Raw genomic sequence first — 21,832 nt, forward strand, 5'->3', positions numbered from 1 at the left:
TGCAGTTCTTTTCGTGTTCCATTTAAATTTTATTGATGATACAGTTTTAAACACGCGAGAATATCAAATTGGGAAAATCGAAATGTAATTCTGAATCGACATGATGCAGAGACAAATTCCGATAATGATTTAAAACTGCGATAAGTCTCGAGAGACGTATTTTCTTGTTATGTAGAACCTACGGTGTGGAAGTTTGATACAAAGTCCGCGCCGGCTTTCCGAGCCTTAAATGTTTCGATGTAACAAACAAAAGTATCGGCCGGTGATCGATCAATCCGCGTTAACGAAAAAATAAACGTATCGCATCCTCGAGCGTATAGCAAGCATGTGACAACTGTGCAACATTCTGCTTCGTATCTTGTCGTCATGATTAAATCCACTTTAAGGTGTTCACACAGTGGCAAAATAAGCGCAGATTTAAAGTAAAAAAAATTAGATTGAAGAAAGAAAGAAAAGCGATACAATTATATTTTGGAACGCACAATTGTTTTCACAGATAGGTAAAAATGTGGAAAAGAGGATATTACACTAAAACAAATTTCTGAAACTCGCTTGGGAAAAGAAAAGTAAAATTAATTTCATTATAATTGGTCTTTATCAATAAGATACGATAATATTCTTATCTTTACGTGTTTTTAATTTTACAAGTTTATATATTATTACATTTTCAAATATAATTTATAAAAAAAAAAGACCTCAGCATTGAAAGTTATTCGTTTAGCTTTTTATAGTGAAAATGCAAATATAATTATAAGTAGATTTTAATTGCCTTTATTAATAATTTTCTCTTCAAATGTGAAATCCGCGATGTGCATGAGACTTAAAGAATACACGCTTTTTGTAACCCCTTTCTTTCGTGTTCTCGTTCGAGAAGCGAGCCCTTATCTATCATGTTCTCTTTCAATTACGATGCGGAACGTTGAGTCCAGACCGGCGCGGCGCGCAGCGGCCTTCGTACTCGCGTATTGCCCGTGTGTGATAACAAAAGAAAAGAACCACGATGAGGCAGGGAGTCCGAGGAAGAAGGATCGGGAGCCGAGTGAAGCGGAGAGGACGACGGGGATACAGAAGGAGGAAGAAAAGGCGAGGAGACAGCGTCGAAGAGAAAAAGGAATGTACTGAGCGCGGAGAACGAAGTAAAACGAGATCAGGAGGATTCTGAAAAAAAAAGAGAGTCAGGAAGGGAGAACAGAATATTAAGGACATCGCGCGAGGAACGCGATGCAGCAAGTGAGAGAGAGAACTGGCAGAAGGAGAAAGGAAGAAGAGGAAAAGAAGAGCGATGCACCGAAGCGACGGAGACGTAAGCGAAGCATCGCAAAAGGAGAAGTCGCGAAGACGAAGATGATCGAGAAGATGAAACGGTAGTTTCGTCAACCGTGATTAAACGAAGACACTGACGCCATGCCATATTTAGCTTGTTGATCGCGATCGCCGCTTCTTGTCTTTCTCATTTTTAAGCGGAAAGTCACGCGTCAACGAACACAAGTCTCTGAATTAAAAACAAAATTAATACATTTCTATTGTGATAGAATCTACGTCAAATTTTTAAAATGAGAATTTGTCTCGTCGAAACACTTTATATCAAATTAAATATAACGTAAAAATTTGGTTACAGGATTATCGATCTGAGTTAATTAATTAATGGGGATGCTAAAAATATTCTTTAAAAAAATTGAAATGTTACTTGTAGCTGTGACAAATAAATATTATATTTTTGATTAATAAATTTTCTTTTCGTTCTTCTTATGAACCACGTCATTGCACCCAGTTTTCTCACGAGTTTCAACAGTGCCGAGATTATCTCGTGCTCGCCCATCTCCGCGTGTTTCGCAAGTCGTCGCGGTCTCTTATATCGAATTCGTTGCCGCCCTCAGGAAGAAACATCAAGCAAGAGAAGGAGGAAGGGAGGGAGGGGAGATGGAGGAAGAAAGGTACAGAATATGTATGCGAGGCGAAGTTTTAATAACGCGCGCTTCCTCTTCCCTCCGTTACAAGTTGTCCGTTACTGCTTTACGAGCGGATAATTATAGGACGATCCGCGTGCGCTAATGCACATGTAGAATTTCTTTCTCGGTGGGCGCCCCTTTCCGCGTTTCGCGTCGCAACGAGGGCGGAAAACGATCAGGCGGCTGACAGGAATGGAACGCCACACGCGGGACGCGAGACATGCTCCGGAGCGGACAATTACGCGGACAGAGTGAACGATAAGATCAGGAAATATTAATGACGTCGCGACGTCAGGATACCGAGCTGGCAGGGTGCAGCATCACCCAGGAGATTGTAGTCGAGCATGCGGTTTTGTCATCGCGCTTGTTTTGTCATTCCACGTGGCTGATGCGAGAAGATTAATAACGGAATTTTAACGATATTTTTGACATATATTATAACAGTTCAGTAATGCAAAGTATATAATATTTTAGTATCAAGTCACTTCTTTGGCAACGAAGATTGTAAATTGCATTTCTATCACGATACATTATACATATGCTTAATGTACTTTTCGAACGGCCAAATAAATTTGTATTGGTTTGCCGCCCTGTAAGAGATTAACGCGTTATACCGCGAAGTTTCATATTCAATTTGCAATTTACAATTGCTTGCAATTACGGCAGGCTAGACGTTTATACAAGTCAATGCTAACGTCGGATCGCCGCATCAGCAATCCGGTCTATGCGCATCCGGTCGCATGCGTTCCGAGATGACTGCTTTACTGCCGGTTTCGAGGCAGCCGCGTCGTTCCGCCAAAGTTTTCTCGTCGGGTAACGCGAATTCAATTAACCGTAAGCGTTTCTCTGCGGTCGACACGTGGGCGAGCGCGCATAACGCCGGCATGCATGCGCGCGGTGCATTGCGAGGAGGATGCATGCACATCTCCAGTTACTGCGCAACGCGCGATCCCGTGGCATCGTCTTTCGTTTTTCAGGCCTCATCCTCCTCGCCCCATGCCCCGCGACCGAAAGGGCAAATTGCTTCGATCCTTGTCTCAACTGCCCTGAAACCGCAATTGCCCAAGACCCGACAATTAAACGGCGCGCGGCACGGTGAGACGTGACGGGACGAGACTCACACCCGAGTTGCGTCGTGCATTCAAACGCGGATGAGGATATAGGAACTCGCACTTTCAACCTAACAAAACTAACATGTAAAAAAAAAGAAAAGAGAAATTTCATTCTCGAGTGAATCTAATTCGGGAAATGCAGAACAGGCCTTTATCTGCATGCCTCTACTCTTCTAGCATATCTCAAGCTTTTTGTTCAAAATATCCAAGATGTTTTATTTTAAATAGATATGTGGAAATCGCGTGGAAATCTTAAGAACGTGAAGAAAACGCTGAAAAATATTGCCAACGCGAATACAGTCGTCGCTTAGAAATTGAGAAGAATTGAATTCTCGAGGTGCACGCAGAAGAAGGCGAGAACCACGGGTAATAGATCTACGGGGAGAATACATAGCGTAGAATCACGACCGATGAGATCATCGAACACGCGATGAACGTGGTAGATTCTATCTGGGTCGGCCCACCGCCCAAATACTAATTGGACACGGCTTTATTTATACCCCGCGATGCGGCCAGCTCCCACAGTAGCTCACGTGGCGTGCTTTACACGTGACATTCTACCGCCGTCTCTGCTATCCTCCGGCCACTCCGGCCAGTCGATCGGATGGGCGCCAACCATCTCGACCCTCCTTCAGCCAACCGCAACCATTTGGGTATGCGCCCATAGGCGCAGAATCGTTTCGAAAAATTAATCTACCCGCCCTTATTCCAGACAGATATTTTATTTTTGTATTATAATTTTAGAAGCAAAATTATTTAAGGTGACTGTCTTTTACCTATGAGAGAGAAGTAGCCATTTTATTTAAAAAATATTTCTATATTTGATTATGCATTATGTTTCTCTCATATCCTATATATACATATAATATTAAAGTCAATATCAATTGAAAAAAAAATATATATATTAAGTTATTTATTTAGAAATTAGAATAGTGGAGTCAATTTACATAAGTTTCTTATATTGCAAAGGTACTTTTATAATAAGACAATAAGAATGTGCAAGATCTTATACACTCTCGTCATAATTAATGCTCAGGACGTGCCTTGAAAGTTCGCATTATTGTTGGGTGAAAATTGTTGTTCAGGATACAAAAGCTTAGCGCAAAGTACGGTTACGAGTTGAATGCGACTTCTTCGGGAACTTTCGTAAGTCGTATTGTTTATGTAGCGTCGCGGTCTTTAAATGTGGATAACCCTCATTTCACATGGCAAGAATAGAAAACTAAATTAATTTCAGACTTGAATTGTGTATGCTCGTGCGTATGCTTTCGGATACATAGCGTTTAAACATTGTCGAGCGAGTAAAGCGCTTAAAAAAAGTTACAAAAGGTTAAAAAAGAAAAAATCTACCATCGCGGATTTGTGCGAGCTAGGAAACAGGGAAAATAACCGGCGGAAAAATAATACGGCGGTGTAATGGCACGGAAGTGCACGCGCTGGCCGGTCCAGGGACAGAAGCGAGAAAGGGGGACGTTGTCTTTGCACTTTGCAATTCTGTTCTCGCGGAGGAGAGAGAGAGGAGGATTGCCGTCGAGGCGAGATTTGCGGTTGGTTTCGCGAGAATAGTAAAAGGATATACCTAACGCTATGCGGAGTACTTGAAAGTTATATTGCACCTATACGGTCTAGGCCCCTAAACGCCGGTCGCGCTGAGAAGCGCCGAGCGCATTAACTCTGTGGAATTTTCATTTGAAATCCTTGCCACGAGACTGACCGACGTACATTCCGCGCGCCCGCCGTCGTTAAATCGCGTCTCTTACAATTAGAGATCCGTTAACATTCGGCAATCTTAATCGCGAAGGCGTTTTGATCGTGGACGCGTGATTACATTTTGTCAAAAGTTTCAAACACTCTAAATTTTTTTAACTTTTCAAGATAATTACGTGTATCTTGGATAGCGTACAGATTTTGTAATGATTATTAACTTTTTCTCATTTTGATTTGATTTTAAGATCCAAAACCCTTTTGATATTATGTATTTCAATTGATGAGAAATACTGATTGAGAAAGGAGGATTGATCGCGACAGATCGCTCGTTAGACGGTGTGCAAAGTACGGTCGCGTGGACATATGCTTTCGGGCACGCATGCGAGGCGTAACGCGTGTCTGTGTATTCGCCGCTCAGCCTGCTGTCGGCAGGGGTCCATCGAGATGGGCAGGGCAACTCGTAGACTCAACTCGTATTGATCCTTTGATATCTGTCTTTTGTTTCACAAATTTGTAACAGATAAGAAATTATGACGTTCAAATAGACTTTTTGTTTACACAAAACCTAACTTGTGCTACAGCATGTCAATAATACTTTATGCTAAGAGTTAAAAAATGATTTTCTTTGCCGAAGGAAAATCTTTGACACTTACTTATCAAACATCATAGTCTAAGAATATATATTCACTTGATGATATTAAACATATTGATTAAACCTGCATCGATTAAAGTTCCTAAGTCTACAAAGATTTAAAGTTCCTTATTGCAGTCTGTCGTCCCTATACATGCATGAAAGATGAACATATAAATTATGTTGCCTAGCAGAGATATTCGGCATGGTCATCTCGCGTTCGCCATTCGGGTTTTCATCGCGAGGACATCGAGCGACGTGCGGGTTTAATTATAGCCGGCACGGTAGCGCCGGAACTAAGTGTTCCGATTTAACTCCTTATCACTCGCATTAATCTACGGTCCATCGGCGCGCGATCGAGAGCAATCGTTCTCTCGTGTATTTGTTTCAATACGGAGGAACGCGGCTGCCTGGCCGCGGTAGGAACGCGGCGCGGTCGGCGTCCTTTTTCTGCCAAGGAGCCGGAGGTGCAAGTCGGCAGATTTTATCGCACAGGACATTCCTGTGCGCGGTACGTCCGTACGTCCGTCTGTCCATCTGTCCTTAACTCCGTTTTGTATTTCGCTTTCCGCGGTGTATGCACCGGCGAGACTGTCAGGGCGAGGTCGCCTATGATTATGCGAGTTCGTACTCGTATTCTTCTTCTGTCATAATTATGTTTAATTAATTATAGTGCGATAAATTTTGCCATATTTCTATTTTCTCCGAGGAATTTCTTTGCATGATTATACCTGGTCAGTGACAATTGTTAAGATGTTTAATTGCTGATTTTTATTACAACTTTCATGATCTGCTGACATGATTATTATACAATAATTTGCGCATTATTTCATGTGTTATTCAGTTTTAATATAATTAAAAATTCAAAAAATAAAATAATAGATTAGTCAAATTGATTGCCGAAAGTTAGAAATACAAGATTACTGACGCGATTCCGTGCGGTAGAGTCTCGCTAACACTTGAAAAATATCTATGTTCTGTCGCGAAACCGGTTATCTCCTCGATCTTACAACGCGGCGGAATCTTCCGCTTAAATTTGTTACGCTGAACGATGGAGGCGTCGTTTCTTCGAATACGTCTTATCAAGAAGATTCCGTGAAGTATATTACATGAATAATGTCATTATTGTAGAATTGAAATTGATTTTCGAACGGACTATAGTTTCGCGTGTAAGTATTGTGTTCTTACGATTGTCCTACATGGACACATCGAAGGCGTAACGAGTGTCAGTGAACGAAACGTTGTCGAAAATGGAGGCCGGAAAACATAATAATCCGGACGCCCGGGTTGGGGTAATGATGATTACTGGGCACTCAGCTTCGCCCGGATTAATTTAACAGCGCTGTGCTCGTTGTCCTGCCACGCACGGCAGCTCGGCATGCAAGTCCGAAACGCTGCCGTTCATTAGGCCTCCGTGCCGCTTTCCAATTCGGGCCGCGATGCGTTAAGAGACCCGATGAGCGAAGCGTTCCTCTTCGCTTGCTTTCGGCGCGTGCACTATGCGACATCGCTTATCATCGCGACACATTTCGGCTGTACATAAGAATTAACGGAACTAAAGGCTATCAAATATATAAAATAATAATTAGAAAAATATGTCCTCTCAAAAATGTTTGTCAATTTTCTCAAATTATATCTATCTCTTTGATGTATTCTTGTTATTTATAGAAACATCGGCTTTAGTTTGCTTGCATTGAGAGTTCAAGATTATTTTACATATTGTTGTGGAAAAAAAATTCTGTTGTTAAGATCAAAGAGCATCGGTGATTAATACTGTTACTACTTTTGTTCTGATTTGAATAATGCCACAAAGAAGCTGGGTCACACTCTGTCGCATCATACTTTATATTACTGATTCGAAATTAAAGGGAACAAGCAAACTGCATCAACGTCGTGCTCGGTCGACCCACCTGGTTTCTAGCATTCTCTCGGCGAAGCAACGGAACGATAAGCGTCGTCGAAGCCGGGCGATAACGCGGAATCGCCGAGCGGTAAAGTACGTTGCTGAGTTGCCCGGCTCAAACTTTTCCACCGCGTCGTAAGAATTCCGCCACCTTCGGGCGGCCCGGCAAAAGTTTTCGCCTAAATTCCCGCGGGTGTCGTGTGTGTGTGTTTGTGCGAAGGAGAGAGCAAAAAGGGAGGTAGGGGGATCGCCACACTGTTCTGCAACCACCGCTTGCCGCCCTGTCATCCCCGTTCCTCCGTAAGGAACCGCGTCGCTACTAACACACCCCCGATAACATGGACGCCGTGGCACATGGGGGATACTTCAGCTGCGAGATTCGAATGAGGAATATCGATACATCGGTGTCGAAGAATAATGGAATTTAGATTAAACAGAGTGCCACACGCAGAAAATATGTATGAGATGTGAAGGGTATAATTGAAGACTTTGAAATTATAAAGAAGGAATTTTAAGACTTATATTTTAAAGAGACGCAAGAAAAGATTAATTTTGAGATTAAAGCAATGGCAGAGTTTACGGATATAAACCTAATTTAAATTGCTAAGAGAACTAAGATCTTATATAATTTTTATATAAATTCTTATATACAAGTCTTTATTTATATACTTGTCGTCTTTGAAAAAACATAATAATTTCAATATATTCATTTAACCGTTCAATTTAATGTAAATTCATATTTATCATGTTGTAATCGGCTGATTCTTCCCCGCAGCATCTATATTTCCGACTTACATTACCGCGAGAATCGCGTTCTTATAATTCACCGAGCGCATTTCAAGTACCGGCGCGAATCTGCGATGATATCAGCAATTTGCGCCCGCCTGTGTGCTCGCATTACTCCATTAATCTTTTTTTTTATCGCGCATTTCTGACAAGGACACGTCGCGGCTCCCCTCGAAAATTAATAATTCCCAAAAGCTAATCCCGCGGTGGCGAGCGAAATTTCTGCGCGAGATTCCTGTAGGTTTCCTTTTCCTCCCCGCGACCCATCGAGATCCCGTGTGAATCGGTGTGCGCGAACACGGTCGCACACAGGCGCGAACTTGGTGTCGACGTGCGCGCAAATGTGCGTGCTCTCGCGGCATTCAGGTGAGAAAACTCCCTGGAGAAATAACCGAGTTGTATGTAATGCACGCCGAGGCATTGTAAGGGGGTGTAAAAGGCGGACCTGGTGGGGAAAAGAAGGAAAGTGAGACGCAAAAGAGAAGGAGGAAGAGGAAGAGGAAGAAGAAGAAAAAGAAGAAAAGAAGTAGAAGAGGGCGTCGGTCTTCCAGGTGCAAAATACGCGTCGCCTCTTTCCGCCCTCCCGAATCCTCTCAACGCTTCCCTCCTCTCTTCGTCTTTCCAACAACGTGTATTTATTATTTTATTAGCATCGAGCGCGGAAGCTATGAAAGACCGAAGGCCTGAGCGGAAGGAAGAAGGCGTGAAGCACAAGTGTTAATTCTCTAAGAGGTGCAATGAGTGTGTCTAATGACCCTTTCTCTTCGAACGACGAAGCATGAACGAAGGGTTTGATGAGAAACATTGGCAATTTGTTAATTATTATGTTTTTAACTATCATTTTAATTTAAATAATTTTTTCATGCTAATAGTAATGTTTTATATGGAAGTTGTGTAGCGTGTAAAGCAAAAGTAAAATTGTGTAACCAAAATTATTTAAAAAATAGTTCGTAGATCTTATTTAAAAATAGAAAATAAATTTATTACAGCAATTATTCTTCTATATAACAGAAGATATAAAATATTTCTCCTTTGTATTTCTCAAAAGCAAGTTCGTCGGACGGGTAACGCTGCAGTGGTGATGTCTTACACTGCGAAGAGCAATCGATTCTACCATCAGTCGATAAAGCTTTAGAATCTGAGGATAACTATTATTTTATTTATAAATTAAATTATGATAGAAATAATAACTAAATATGAAATAACAATTAGTATATGAAAAGCATCGAAAAGAACATAATATTTAAAATATGTCATGCAAAATGCAGGTATAGAGATGGAGAACACGTAGAAACAATTGCCATTAAAATTTTAAATTAACGATAAACATATTATTTAATTATATTTTCCAATATATCTGCTTGTTTTTTAAATTCTTTCCTAAAAATAAATACGACATTTCGGTATCTCTCAACGTCTAACTCAAATATTTAAGACTGTCAAGACTGATGCCCAACAGCAGATACTGGCAGCATTTATAATTATGCAAGAGCAGATGGTACATAAAAAGTTCAAAATTTCTTGACAAGAAAAAAGCTGATATTAAAAGGCTCGTGAGTATCTCGGTTAAAAATGCTCGCGGAAGTTCAAGTGAAACGTTTAAATGTGATATGCCCGTCGGGGGCGACGACCTGGGTCGCATTTTAGATTCGGCCGATCGCCGGCGCGGCTATATGTATACGCGCGCGTGTGAAACTTCCGAAGTTTATTAAATAATAAGCGAGTTAAGCCGACGCGGCGTTGCCCGTAGAGGCAGACATTTAAAGTGCCCGTCCGTGTCCACGTCTGTCCGTGCTAATTACCTAACCGTCGCACCGACCACCGGGCACCGGGCATCACGCCGGTGGACAGGCGGCGAATCGCGAATCTCGTCTCTGGACGAGCGGACGAAATTAACCGGCGCGATCATCGCCGCGCGCGATATGCATCGATCGATATTATATCCGTTCGCGCCCGCGCGACTGACACAATTTCCATCCTGCGACGCTGTCAATTAGCGGAGCCGTACCGCGGATGGCGCGGATTCGGCAAGGCGCACACCGCGATTCATCGACGTCGTCGATTTGTTATTTTCATACATTTTCGTACGAGACCATTTTCAAGCGACAGCAAGTCGCACTCACACACAGTCGCCCCACACACCAGACACAAAAGTCGTGGAGGATTTGGAGCACTCATATAATAATACCGAAATATTCGTGTTCGATAATTATATCTTAATTTGACTAGCAATCCAATCAGTAAATCTTACAATTAGATGAAATTTACTTTAAGAAAATTTTGTCTCGGGAGGATGGGGAGAGAGATATAATTGTCAACATATCTAATGTTGTAAATTCGAAAGTAATTAAATAACAATATTCAATTAAGTTTTGATGAAGGCATAAAGTTAAAATTCTCTCTTAAATTCGTCAAAACTAAATATCCATATGTAACTTGGAATATTGTAATTACGATCACTAATTATATATTACAATCGTTAAATTACAAGAATGATGAAATTGCGGCTCTCATTACTTATTCTGACTTCTTAAGGATACCGAGCCAAAGATAGGCTATGCTCCTGCCGAATAATGGATGATGAACTTTGGAGCTTCCTTGGGGTCGAAAGACGGACGCGAGTTAAATTTTCAACGTGTCAACTGAGGCTGTTACGATCCGAGGTTGATGTTGGCGAGTGCCAGCGAAAGCACTCAACCTCGGCGCAACCTCGATTAATGCGAAAACGCAAAAAAAATTATGATATTCATTTGCGTTACGCAAGTGCTATCGTTCCAAAATCCCGCATGATTAAAAAGGGCTCCATTGACTGATTACGAATTAATTACGATTGACTAATTGCAATTTAAAGTATGCAGTCCCATTAATCAATTCGTTGTGTAATTCATTTACTCAATTGAATTATTAATTATTTATCTCATTTCGGACTTTCAATAATTGATCGGCTAACAAAACAAGTAAAATCGCAATTATTTGTCCGGTTGCTGTTATTAAAATAATACCCAGCTTAATTTGAGCAACGTTGATTATATACATTATAAAGACATCATTGCCATTAATGAAACATGTGTACATCTACCAGATTCTCTTTATTAATGAAATGTCTGTTCTAATTATTATCTTTATCTACTTAATATATCCATTACTCATTTCTATTGGAAATGAGTAATGGTTTGATATAAAAATTTTAGATATGTAGTTATTCGTCAACATTAAATCCGAAAAAGATTTTCTGGAAGATTTTTCATTTGGTATCGCGTACAGATAAAGCGATGGTGGCAGATGATACTCGATCTCAATAAACGAAACTCGTGCGATCGTCCGAGCTTAATCCGTTTTCGAGCCGATTCTCTTCCGCTGGAGATAAACATCTGAAATGAATTCGGAAGGTCGCGGGGGTGGCAAGCCGGCGATCGGGAGGGTTGTAGATGGCTAAATTAAGAGCACACAGGAAAGAAGGGAGGTGTGGCCTCGGGCGAAGCCCGAAACGAGAGAAACGAGTCGAACGCCCGTAATGCGAGGCGCTTAAAGTTGCAATGGGTCTCCAGAGTATAGAGGGTGGCAGGGTGGGTTACGGAGATGGGCGTAGGAGAAGGGTGGGATGAGTAGGATCGAGTGACTGACTGACTGGAACCGAAAAGAGATGCGACCCGCCTAAGAGATTGGGATCTCTGTGAATCCGAGAATGCCCGTCGGGACAGAGAGCCCGAACTTGTCCACGACGGCCTCTTACTGATGTTGGGTGACTCTCTCTCTCTCTCTTTCTTTTCTCGTCGTGATAAGCAGTCCTTAGAAGTGCGGCCGCGAAGGGTTGAAACGACTTCGTTTTAATTCAAGACGATCCTGCGCGAGTTTTGACTTTGTAAGATTATCCTCTTTACGAAGCAGCTTTATTACTTCTTCCATTGGGCTTTCAATTCGCGGGTTGCCGTATATATATAATATCGAAATTGAAGTGTTTAATATATAACTTTATAATTTTATATTGATAAACATATCAAGATAATGAAGTTCTTATTTCTGTAATTACTAACTAAATCGAATTAAAGCAGCATATTGCGAGAATCGGTATTTCTCTCATTTTGACATAATTAAATAAACCATATAAAACTTCATGCGCGGCTTGCGACTTTTCAAAAACTAGTGAGCCGATAAATTATTTTCTTATGCTATTTTGCATTTTTTAAAGCATGTTCAGCGACTGCTGTGAGCTAGTAGTTCTCAACGAGTCTTGGCAGCCGTTACTGTCTTTGCGAAGTACTATTTTCATTTCAGATGTAGTGGAAGATGAAGGAGAAAGAGAATAGAGAGCTAACTTGAAGGGTTAATTAAGTGTTTGCTCGTCCGACAAGCTTGGCTTGCGCATCTCTAAGTACAAACTACTACTGCCACACGAACGAACGGCAGCGTCTGGTAACCGCCATTAAATCTAGTCCTTTCATACTGCATACAGCAGCGCCTGCTATACATTCCCTTTGTGTGCTGTGCGAACTTATCCTGATTTAAACCTCCAATGTAAGAGAAAGCGCCATGAAGAGGAAAAAGGTAATACGCGGCCGCAACAATTTGCGAGAATTACTTTGTAAGTAGCGCTTACATCTAATTTGCCGTTAGTCTTGGGTGGGCTCGCGAATTAGCGTATTATTTATATTACTGCCTCACTGCCTGTGATAAATCTAAGAAAAGACGGACGCGAGATCCGTTTCAGAAAACGAATGTATGGTATCACCTATAAACTTCTTGCAAACAAATAAATCTGTCATCATATCAATTAAACTAGAATAATAGAAATAATTAGGCACACATTGTATAAATCGTTCATGTTTTCCAAATTCTCGAGTAGTGTCGCACAGTAGCACATGCGGGTCCTTTCACTAGCGTTTACAGTCAACGAGCTTTATCGGATGAAGTTTCCCGATGAAAGCTGCGACGCTTCAATCAGTTTCGAGGAAGCGAACGATCGCATGAATTCTGTGGCAAAATGAACGCTGGTGCATCAATAGATCTTGAAACATGCTTGATGTCACAGAGAGATAGAGAAATAGAGATATATATATGTATAGAGAGAGAGAGAGAGAGGGCAGCGGCCAAGCTCTTTGGTGGACGTATCGCAGAACGGAAGCTGGCACTAAAGGGACACATTTACGTCTTCCCAGGAGTGCGTTAGCTAGCTGGCTAGCCGTCGACCAAGCTGGCCGACCGACCAACCGACCCCAACCCCCGTCGGCGGCCTCCCTTTCGCCAAGCCCGACGTCAACCAGGGCCGGTCAACCTCGCCAATTCGTCTCAAACTCAAGCTCGATCCCTCTGTTAGTCCGTGCTAATCGAATCACCGCGTATATAAGCGTATGTCGAATTCGCGGAAACTCTGTTAACCATTAGGAAAGCGGTAATCCACCAATTATTGTGCAGTCATCGGGGAGCTGGACGGTTGGGTGAGCCGGACGTCGAGAAGTCTCGCGAATTTCCGGCGAAGTAATGATCGGCGTTTCCGCCAAATTTTCTCGCTGACAGATCGTACGTTCCCTAGGTGATATTAGCTTGGAAGATACACCTATCTCTGATAGTTAAAATAAAAAATATATAAGATGATGAAATTTTCACGCGATATGACTCTACAAATATATCACATATTGTTGCATGAGTTCAGACTATTATCAGAATTTGCAAAGTAAAATATTTAAAACAGAATAAAAAGTTATTCTTGCATTAATTGTAATTATTCTAAGTTTTAATTTATGTTTATGTAAATTTTATAAGAAAGAGGTATATGTATGCATTATCCTTAATCCGTTTCCTTCGTGATTGATAAAAAATATCGTAATTACGCAATGATGATTTGAATTTAGCAAAAGATCTCCTAGTGTGTCTGTGGTCCTCACGGATTTATCTACTGAGAACTAGTCTACGCTATGGAGCCGACGAGAGATTAGTCAACTTAAGTCGGCTCAATCCCTCCGTCCCTTACCAAAGCTTTGGCTGTTACAAGGTAATCGAATTACAGAGAGCATATGTCGAATGCATGGGAACCATTGTATCCGTGACTCACGCGCCGAGAAGGTATGAGAGCATTATCTATTCGCCACTAAGCTGCGAGGAAACCCGATTTCTCTCATCCAGAATTTCGCATTAGCACATCATCTACGTTTTGCATTGAAAATACTATATATACAAAACATGCGATAAACAAAGGGTCTAATAAACATTTCCGACGATTCGAGAGAAAATTAAATTCGCACTAACTTTCTCAAATCGTTATAAAATAGGGTCAAGCCATCGTCGAAGCTTTCAATCTTGCTTGAAATATTCGCAAAGAGAATTGAATATACTGAAAACACTTCGACCTAAATGCATCGACGTTGTTTCGAGGCAACTCTCGGGCCCTTCGAGCATAAAAGCGATGGTTCCCCTCTGAGGTCAATTCTACTTTGTACTTATCCCTTCGACGTCGAAGCGGAAACCTCCTCCGTTCGAGACATCGTTCGAACATCGTAATTCAAAGTTTCTCGTAAAGTCTCCTTAAATCCTTCCGTCTCAAACCTACTGTGCCATTTGAGAACCTTATCCACCTTTACGAATTTCCTGCCAGTCAAAACGAGCAATCTCTAACGCGAAGGGTAGCAACCCCTTTTTATCGCATGATAGAACGCCTATTAGGGTTTACGGATCACCGAGTATCGTTTTTATACGGATCTAGGCGACCCTAAAACGCGATCAATCGTTTTAAAACGGAAAGATAATTAAAATTGGAAGTTCTAATTAGGATGAGTGTCGAATTATAAAAGTCTTGCTTGTCAAAATATGACACAACACGTATGTGATCTGTTTGAGATATATTGAGTACATATATGACTCACCGCTGTCGAGACTGTTCTGATTTTCTAGATCTGGACCTTGGACGGAAGTTGACCTGCCATCCTGCAGATAATCTGAAACAAAAAACACGTTACGATTAGTACAAGATCTTTTTTATTATTATATCCAACCTTCTTAATTAATTTAAATTACAAAAAATTATGTATATGATGGAAAAAAATTGCCTTGGAGATCTATCAAATTCTGTTTTTAAAAAACCACGACGTCCTCGATTTGAGAAGTTTCAAATCTCCAGGGAACTCGCGTTTAAGAATTAAGATTCGGATTTGACGTAGGTGTCTTCGCGGGCGGTTACATCATTCTCGCTGCGTATCGCCTGTCCCGTCTAGCCCGGCCGCGGCGCGGCGCGGCGCCGAGATCCGCGCGGCAGTAACTCGCCGGGCCCTTAATAGGGATTCCGCATTGAAATTTCATGGGATTTCAGGCGATCGAGCGGAACGAGCTCGGAGATACGCCGCGCGCGGCCTATGCCTGCGCCGCAGATGATGCCGCTTGCGCGCGGACGCGAATAATACGGGAAAGGGTGGAAAAGAGCGGCGCGCGGTGATCTCACGGGAGCCATACCCCGGTGATATTGGCTCCCACAGCCCATTCCTGTGCATAGGAGACCGAACCGCCTTGGACCAACATATCCACACGTGCGAGCACACACAAACACACATAGGTACATGGGAGGAAGACCGGCCAAAATTCAAATTTCCCATCGGAATACGCGCGACTTTAAGCACAACTTGCGGGGAAACAACCGCGGCGGTCAAAGCGCGCGGGTTCGCATCGATAATCGAACTTTACGGCATCCGCCTCAATACAATGGAAAAAAATTACTCCGCGTGTCTTCACGATACCGCTGATGATAGCGAGGTGGCTTACCAGCCAGTCGACATGGTTTATTAACGTGCGTAAGATAAAATATTCGCGTATTCACGGCTTTTCTACGTTTTTTGTATATCGGAAAATCATTTTTTATTTAGACTCCGTAATGTTAGGTGAGCTTGACACAAGCTGATTGTGGGAGATTGTAAAAAATTCTACAAAGAACTTTTCCGATGTCAATATGAAATTTTAGTTCAGAGTATCATATCTTATCTATAATCGTTGTGAGAATTTAAGCGTCATGGACCCTGGTCTCAAGATTATATTCCTTGACTACTAGAATAAAAAAAAAATTATAGTTACAAAAAATGTAGACAGCGGAGAGAAACAACCGCACGTATTTTTCTCATCAGTGAGAGACACAGTTATATCGCGTTGAGAGTCAACAGCTGATTCTCCTAAAGACACTTGCGAGTCGCAATCCTTAGTTAATTCCTCTTTCGCACTGTTTCCGACAACGCGAATACCTCACTGATAAGACGATACCGAGGAACCGCGGCGGAATAAAACGTTAAGACCGCAATGGAACGAAAAGCCGCGGCACTCAAGCTGCTGGAATTATCATCGCTCGTAAGTCACGGCGCGAACATTGCAGCTGCAACTGCGGCGCAGCGGCGCGCGCGGTTCGCGGCGCTTCGGGGACGAGATAACTCGTATAAATAACCCGGAAGTCCGCGGTGCACAATAGTCCCTTTTTTTTACGAGTATGACTTTTGGGAGTTCCAAGGCTGCACGCTTGGGACGCCGCGTTGGTAATCAGTTCGTCGTTGTTACCGAAATGCACTGAGCGAGTCAGAAAAAGAGAGAAAATGAAAAAGAGGAAAAAAGAAACCTCCTCTCTCTCTCTCTCTCTCTCCTCTCCATTCACTTTTAGGCACACAATCGCGAATTTTTGCGGCGTCCTAGATTGTACATCGAATATTTAATTCGCGCCGCGAACCACACGGGAAACCGCGTTGGGCTCTCCCGTTCCCAAAATTGTTCCAGTATCACCGTCATCCGATACCTAAATCGAACCATTACGTCTGGCATTCCACGCGGCGAGAATGTTATCGAGTGACACGCGTGTTGCGGACGTAAAATCGTAATATTCTTGTATCATTGTCGCGCGGCGTTTCAGTTGGCGCGTGTACAGGACGCAACAAATAAATTTGCCAATTAAAAAACGAATTCGCCGCGCGACGACGTGGCCCGACGCGGCACGAAATATAAAATAAAAATTTCAGGTGGGGTATAAAAGTTTTTTTGTGGAAAAACAAACTTCGCGAGACTCCGCTCTACGTGAAACGGGACACGGGAAATTGGGAAAAAAATACACGGAGATTTTCCTTCAGCGAGAAATAATCATTGTCGTTCTCTTTTTCAGGAAAAGGGTGAAAACGTGAAAATGCAAGGTAACTGCGTTGCACGCTAATTTCCAGTTGTCACGTATTTATTATTTTATTATCCTTAGATGCAAAATTAATCTCACCGCTTTTATGTTTAAAGCAACGTATGCATTTTTGCGTATTTCGCGAATTCCCGTTGTGCGGAAGCGTATGCGCGTATGTGTTATGATACACCAACACTGTGCGCGGAATATAAAAATTCTTTTAACATGGGTAACGGGCTTTTCAACGTGATTCTCTTCGCGGGAGGCAATAATTTAATTTGTAAAAAAAAAAATGTGACCGCAATTTCTATGTACGATGCGACATACATTAAACGCGCCGTCGGTCAGATATTACGCGTAAATACTGGAGATCGATTGTGCACCGCGACGTCCAGCATCATTTTTCACGCGCTCGCGCACGGCTGTCGTCATTGTGTACATACGCGCGTGTACATGCATACGTACACATATATGCGTATGTATATGAATTTTGGGAATTCGACGGACGGCGAGCAAAGCTGTTGGGAACCGGTTTTGGTTTTGTATTAGCATGTAACTCCGGCAGGAGTTGAAGTTGCGATGGCTTGTGGGTGGTCGGGCGGCGGCAGGGAGGGTAATTACCTCCTTGGGGAGCGCCCTCTCCACGGCGTAGCCCGGTATAGCCCCAGCACGGGTACAGAGGCTTCCCACTGCTCCCAGTGGTCCCGCGGGATCGCGCCAGTGGCTCTCACGGTCGCGGTTCTCATTTCATCGGAATTGGATCCCGCTCGGAGGACAGCGAGGGAAAAAGATGCTTGTGACGCTTGAATGGAGTGTATTCGAATGTATTCTGTACATATATAGCTAGCATAAAAAATGAAATACTAAAGATACTTATAGATACTAACGGCGATGGATCGTTACTACTCGAGTAGTGATTCTGTTTTCGACATTCAGATTTCGGATAGTATATGCTTCGAAAGCAAACATCTCTATCGAGAGCTATTTTTGAATCTGTGCTTCGCGATTTTGTAATACTCTAGATTCAAATTGTATAGAAAATAAAAGTAAAAATAATTTGTTAGGTGCGTGTCGTCGTTTTATCATTAACGCTGCGTTATCGTTTTACGTAATTTAAATCGAGCCCCGCGTCCCATAAGGCGTTATAATGACAGCCCAATTAAGCGCCGCCGACCCCTAGATTGGGAGAGCAAAAGCGTCACGTGACAATGCAAATTATTATGGTAAGCTGACCCTATAATTTATATTTGCCTCATTAATGAGATATGCTTAATTCTATCATCGCGTGAATCATGAATATGCCTTATCATATATTGTTACTATTTTCCTCGTTAAGATCTCTTTTCACGATAGATCATACAAATGTAATAGGGAATGTAAATAACCGATGATATGGTTAACTTAAAATTTGAGACTCCTCTTTATGAAAAATGTATGGAAGTATTATTATAGTCACTAAATTTTATATTTAAAAAAATGAGAAGTTATAAATCGAGATATAAAAAAAAAATAAAATATAAAAATATAACATATAAATTTAAAAAGAAGGTACATAATTTTTACATGGTTTATTTGGGCAAAAATATCAAGATTCAGATATCCGTATTTGGAATGTTTGTCATTAAAATTGGCCTTTATCTGACTGGGCAAGACGACGAATCAAAACCTATATTTTTCGGGGCACTTCAATTCGGCCGGTACTCAAATTCGAAGCGCCCGGATGGCTGATACGTTTTTAATTGGCCGTCTCGGCCCGATATCATCGACGCCACCACCGAAACCGCCGACGGAATAAAACGCGAGTGTGCGGTCCCTTCTCGCTGGAAAATGGAATTGCAGTTGCCGCATCGCCGCCGACTTTTGAACCGGCTAATTCAGCCGGAAATAATAGACACCGTCGGCGTACTCGTATCCGTAAGCTAATTTCGACCATTGGTGTGGTATAATGACCGCGCGTGAAATGAGCTTTCATAATTCGTGACTACCTGGTTCAAAATGTACACGCGATGAAGACGCACAAAGTGCCCCCGTTAAAAAATAGATGCAAACATGTACGATTGCGTAAAAAAAAAAGAATATTACTGTTCTAATTGTGAAATATCGATCGTTGTAGACAAATCGGCTGCAAGATTTTACGCAAACGATTATATACATCGATCACTTACAATCAGTAGAATTCCTATTTGGATCGCCTAATGATTGAAGGCGACGGAGGTAAGTGGTATCGCGGACACCCGGTACAGTGTCATCGGCACATGCCACTGTTAAGGGCAGGTCCGTCCCCGGGGAGCGTCACAAACAATAGCAATGGGCTAGCCGGTGCCACCCTACGACCACCCTACGGCAGTATCCTTCGACCTTCCCAGCCCTAACACCGGGACTCGGTGGCTAAGATAGCGACGAGAAGAGGAGAGAGAGAAAGACGAATGGGGGCGGAGGGGGACGGAGAAGAAGACTATACCTCGGGGAAAACTTTAATTTCTTTCTGAGAAAGATGGCTGTTCATTGTACTTCGCCGTTGCAGGACTATCAGCCCTGTATTCTAGAGTATATATGTATATACGTATTACACATTGCAAATGTGCTACACATGTATGCGTGCGTACGCATGTACGTACATACGTGACATCGACTCCGTAGGAATTAATTTGGCACGATATTTCTATATACTGGGGTACGTCTACTACGTCTATTCCTCGTCGACGTCATTCGTAGCTTCCTTTTTCGAAGAATAATAACTATGCGTTTTAATAAAAATATATTCTGTTGTACATTTGAAGACTCGTATTAAAAAATATGTATAATTAAAAAATATTTGTTTATATTTAAAGTATTTGCTTCTATAAACGTACGAAGAAAGATACACACCAAAATTGTGTAAAATTTAAATACCGCGACAGCGATTTCTTACAAACGTAAGACAGGTAATGCATAATAAAAGTAAAACGTTAGTCATACAAAATATAGAATTCTGTTTTTTATAAAATTTGCTTTAATTTCGCGTAATCCTTTATCCTTTTTCTTTGATCGCCACGTACATATAACCCCCTACCATTGAGACTTCAGTATACGTCTCGAATTAAGTTGAAAGTTCAAGCAGGTTTAATGTCGACCGCTGTCCGGCGCACTTAAATGAAGCGTGCCACCCGGCGAAATTTATACGCAGCCCCCTCAGCAACAAACGCAGCCGCGTTTGTCAAGGGTCGCCACGGTCCACCCTTTCCGGGCCATGTCAAAAGCCGCGTACGCGCCGTAATTTCGAGTTCACCGGCGCTAATTCCCCGGTTAACTGGTTCTGCGAGAGCTTACGACCTCGTAACGTTCGCGTTTACGACACGCAGGTGTGTGCACCCCTTTACGGTCCATCCCGTGGGCCATGGTATGAACTCCGTGGGGGTGTCGTGGCAAAATTTCAACCTATAAAAACGTTATCTCGAAGTTATGTCGCTAAGCTGTCTGTCAAAGAGACAAGCTTAAGACATTATAACTTTGTGTATAATATAAAAAGAAATTGAATTTAAAGTTTTTTCATATTATATATACATTTGCTTTAAGATAAAAAATTAATAAAAGATTATTGCGTCGCCTAACACGAGATATCGTTAGCTGACGGAAAGAGTTTAAGTTAATGACATATTTCAATTGCGCGGGCGGCAAAGATAACAGATTTCCGTGTTTACGAGAATTCCATATCTTTTCTCAAAACTCTCGACTCGAAATTCGAGGCTGCGAAAAGTACGAATAACCGTGCAAGTGAGTTTCTATGTGACGCAGGTTTTCATTGTGCGAAGTACCGGTATACAGCCTAAGGAGGAAAGATTAGCATAAAGTTAGCGCGGTACCCGATACCGTATGTTCGCGCAAAAGTTAAGTTGGGTTGCGACGCGCTGGCCCTCGGGTCCCCAGACACCCCGGGTACGACTGCTTCCGTCATATTTCGACGCGAGAGCTCACCGGTGTATTCCTGGAGTGTCATCGTCGACCGAGAGGAAACAAAATCCCTTCCTGCGCGTTGCATCTCGATGCGTTCCGTACGGCCGCGCGCGGAAAAGTTCGTCGCCTCGGTGTTCCGCGAATTTAAGCGTGACGGTTGATCTCGCTAATGGCAATTAACCGTGATATTTTTACGAACATCAACATTCATTGACGCCGAGTACCGGTTATAAGTTCGTAATATAACGAAATTATTCCTATCTTCATGCACAATTTCTATTTTAAAGTCAATTTTAGATCGCGAGATGAGTCGTGGAATGACAAGTGACGAGAACATTTTGAGAACACTATTCTGCGATGAGTTTTTGGTCAGAAAAGAGCGCCATGAAGATATCATAAATGCACAGGAGAAGGCTGTAGGAGAAGGATAAAGGATCGTTAGTATGGTTTCGGAATACTGATGCCTTTTATCTCCTCGAGTTACTAAGTTTTATCGGGCAAGAACTGAAGAGAGTGGCCTCGCGACGAGTGCCACGAATTATTAGTCGAGCAGTTAATAGGCGAGTTCCTTTCCGCGGTCCTACTCTACCTTAGTTCTCGCGCGAAAGAAATAATAGGTAGTATTTCCGCGGTCCTTTGTCGGTTATCCATCACCAGAGAGAAGCCGCGATTGCAGTCGCCGAACTAATC

At 42.2% G+C, this 21,832-nt stretch overlaps 1 protein-coding gene across 1 annotated transcript in view; it reads right to left on the reverse strand.

Annotated features, from left to right (window-relative positions):
* L (zinc finger protein Lobe) overlaps positions 1-21,832 on the reverse strand; it is a 71,598-nt gene that overhangs the window by 33,863 nt on the left and 15,903 nt on the right. Inside the window, exon 4 of the mRNA XM_071780724.1 lies at positions 14,946-15,017. Coding sequence (XP_071636825.1) covers positions 14,946-15,017 — 72 coding nt within the window. The remainder of the gene's footprint in view (positions 1-14,945; positions 15,018-21,832) is intronic.

The sequence above is a fragment of the Temnothorax longispinosus genome, chromosome 6 (genome assembly GCF_030848805.1).
Source record: "Temnothorax longispinosus isolate EJ_2023e chromosome 6, Tlon_JGU_v1, whole genome shotgun sequence".
NCBI classification, from domain to species: domain Eukaryota; kingdom Metazoa; phylum Arthropoda; class Insecta; order Hymenoptera; family Formicidae; genus Temnothorax; species Temnothorax longispinosus.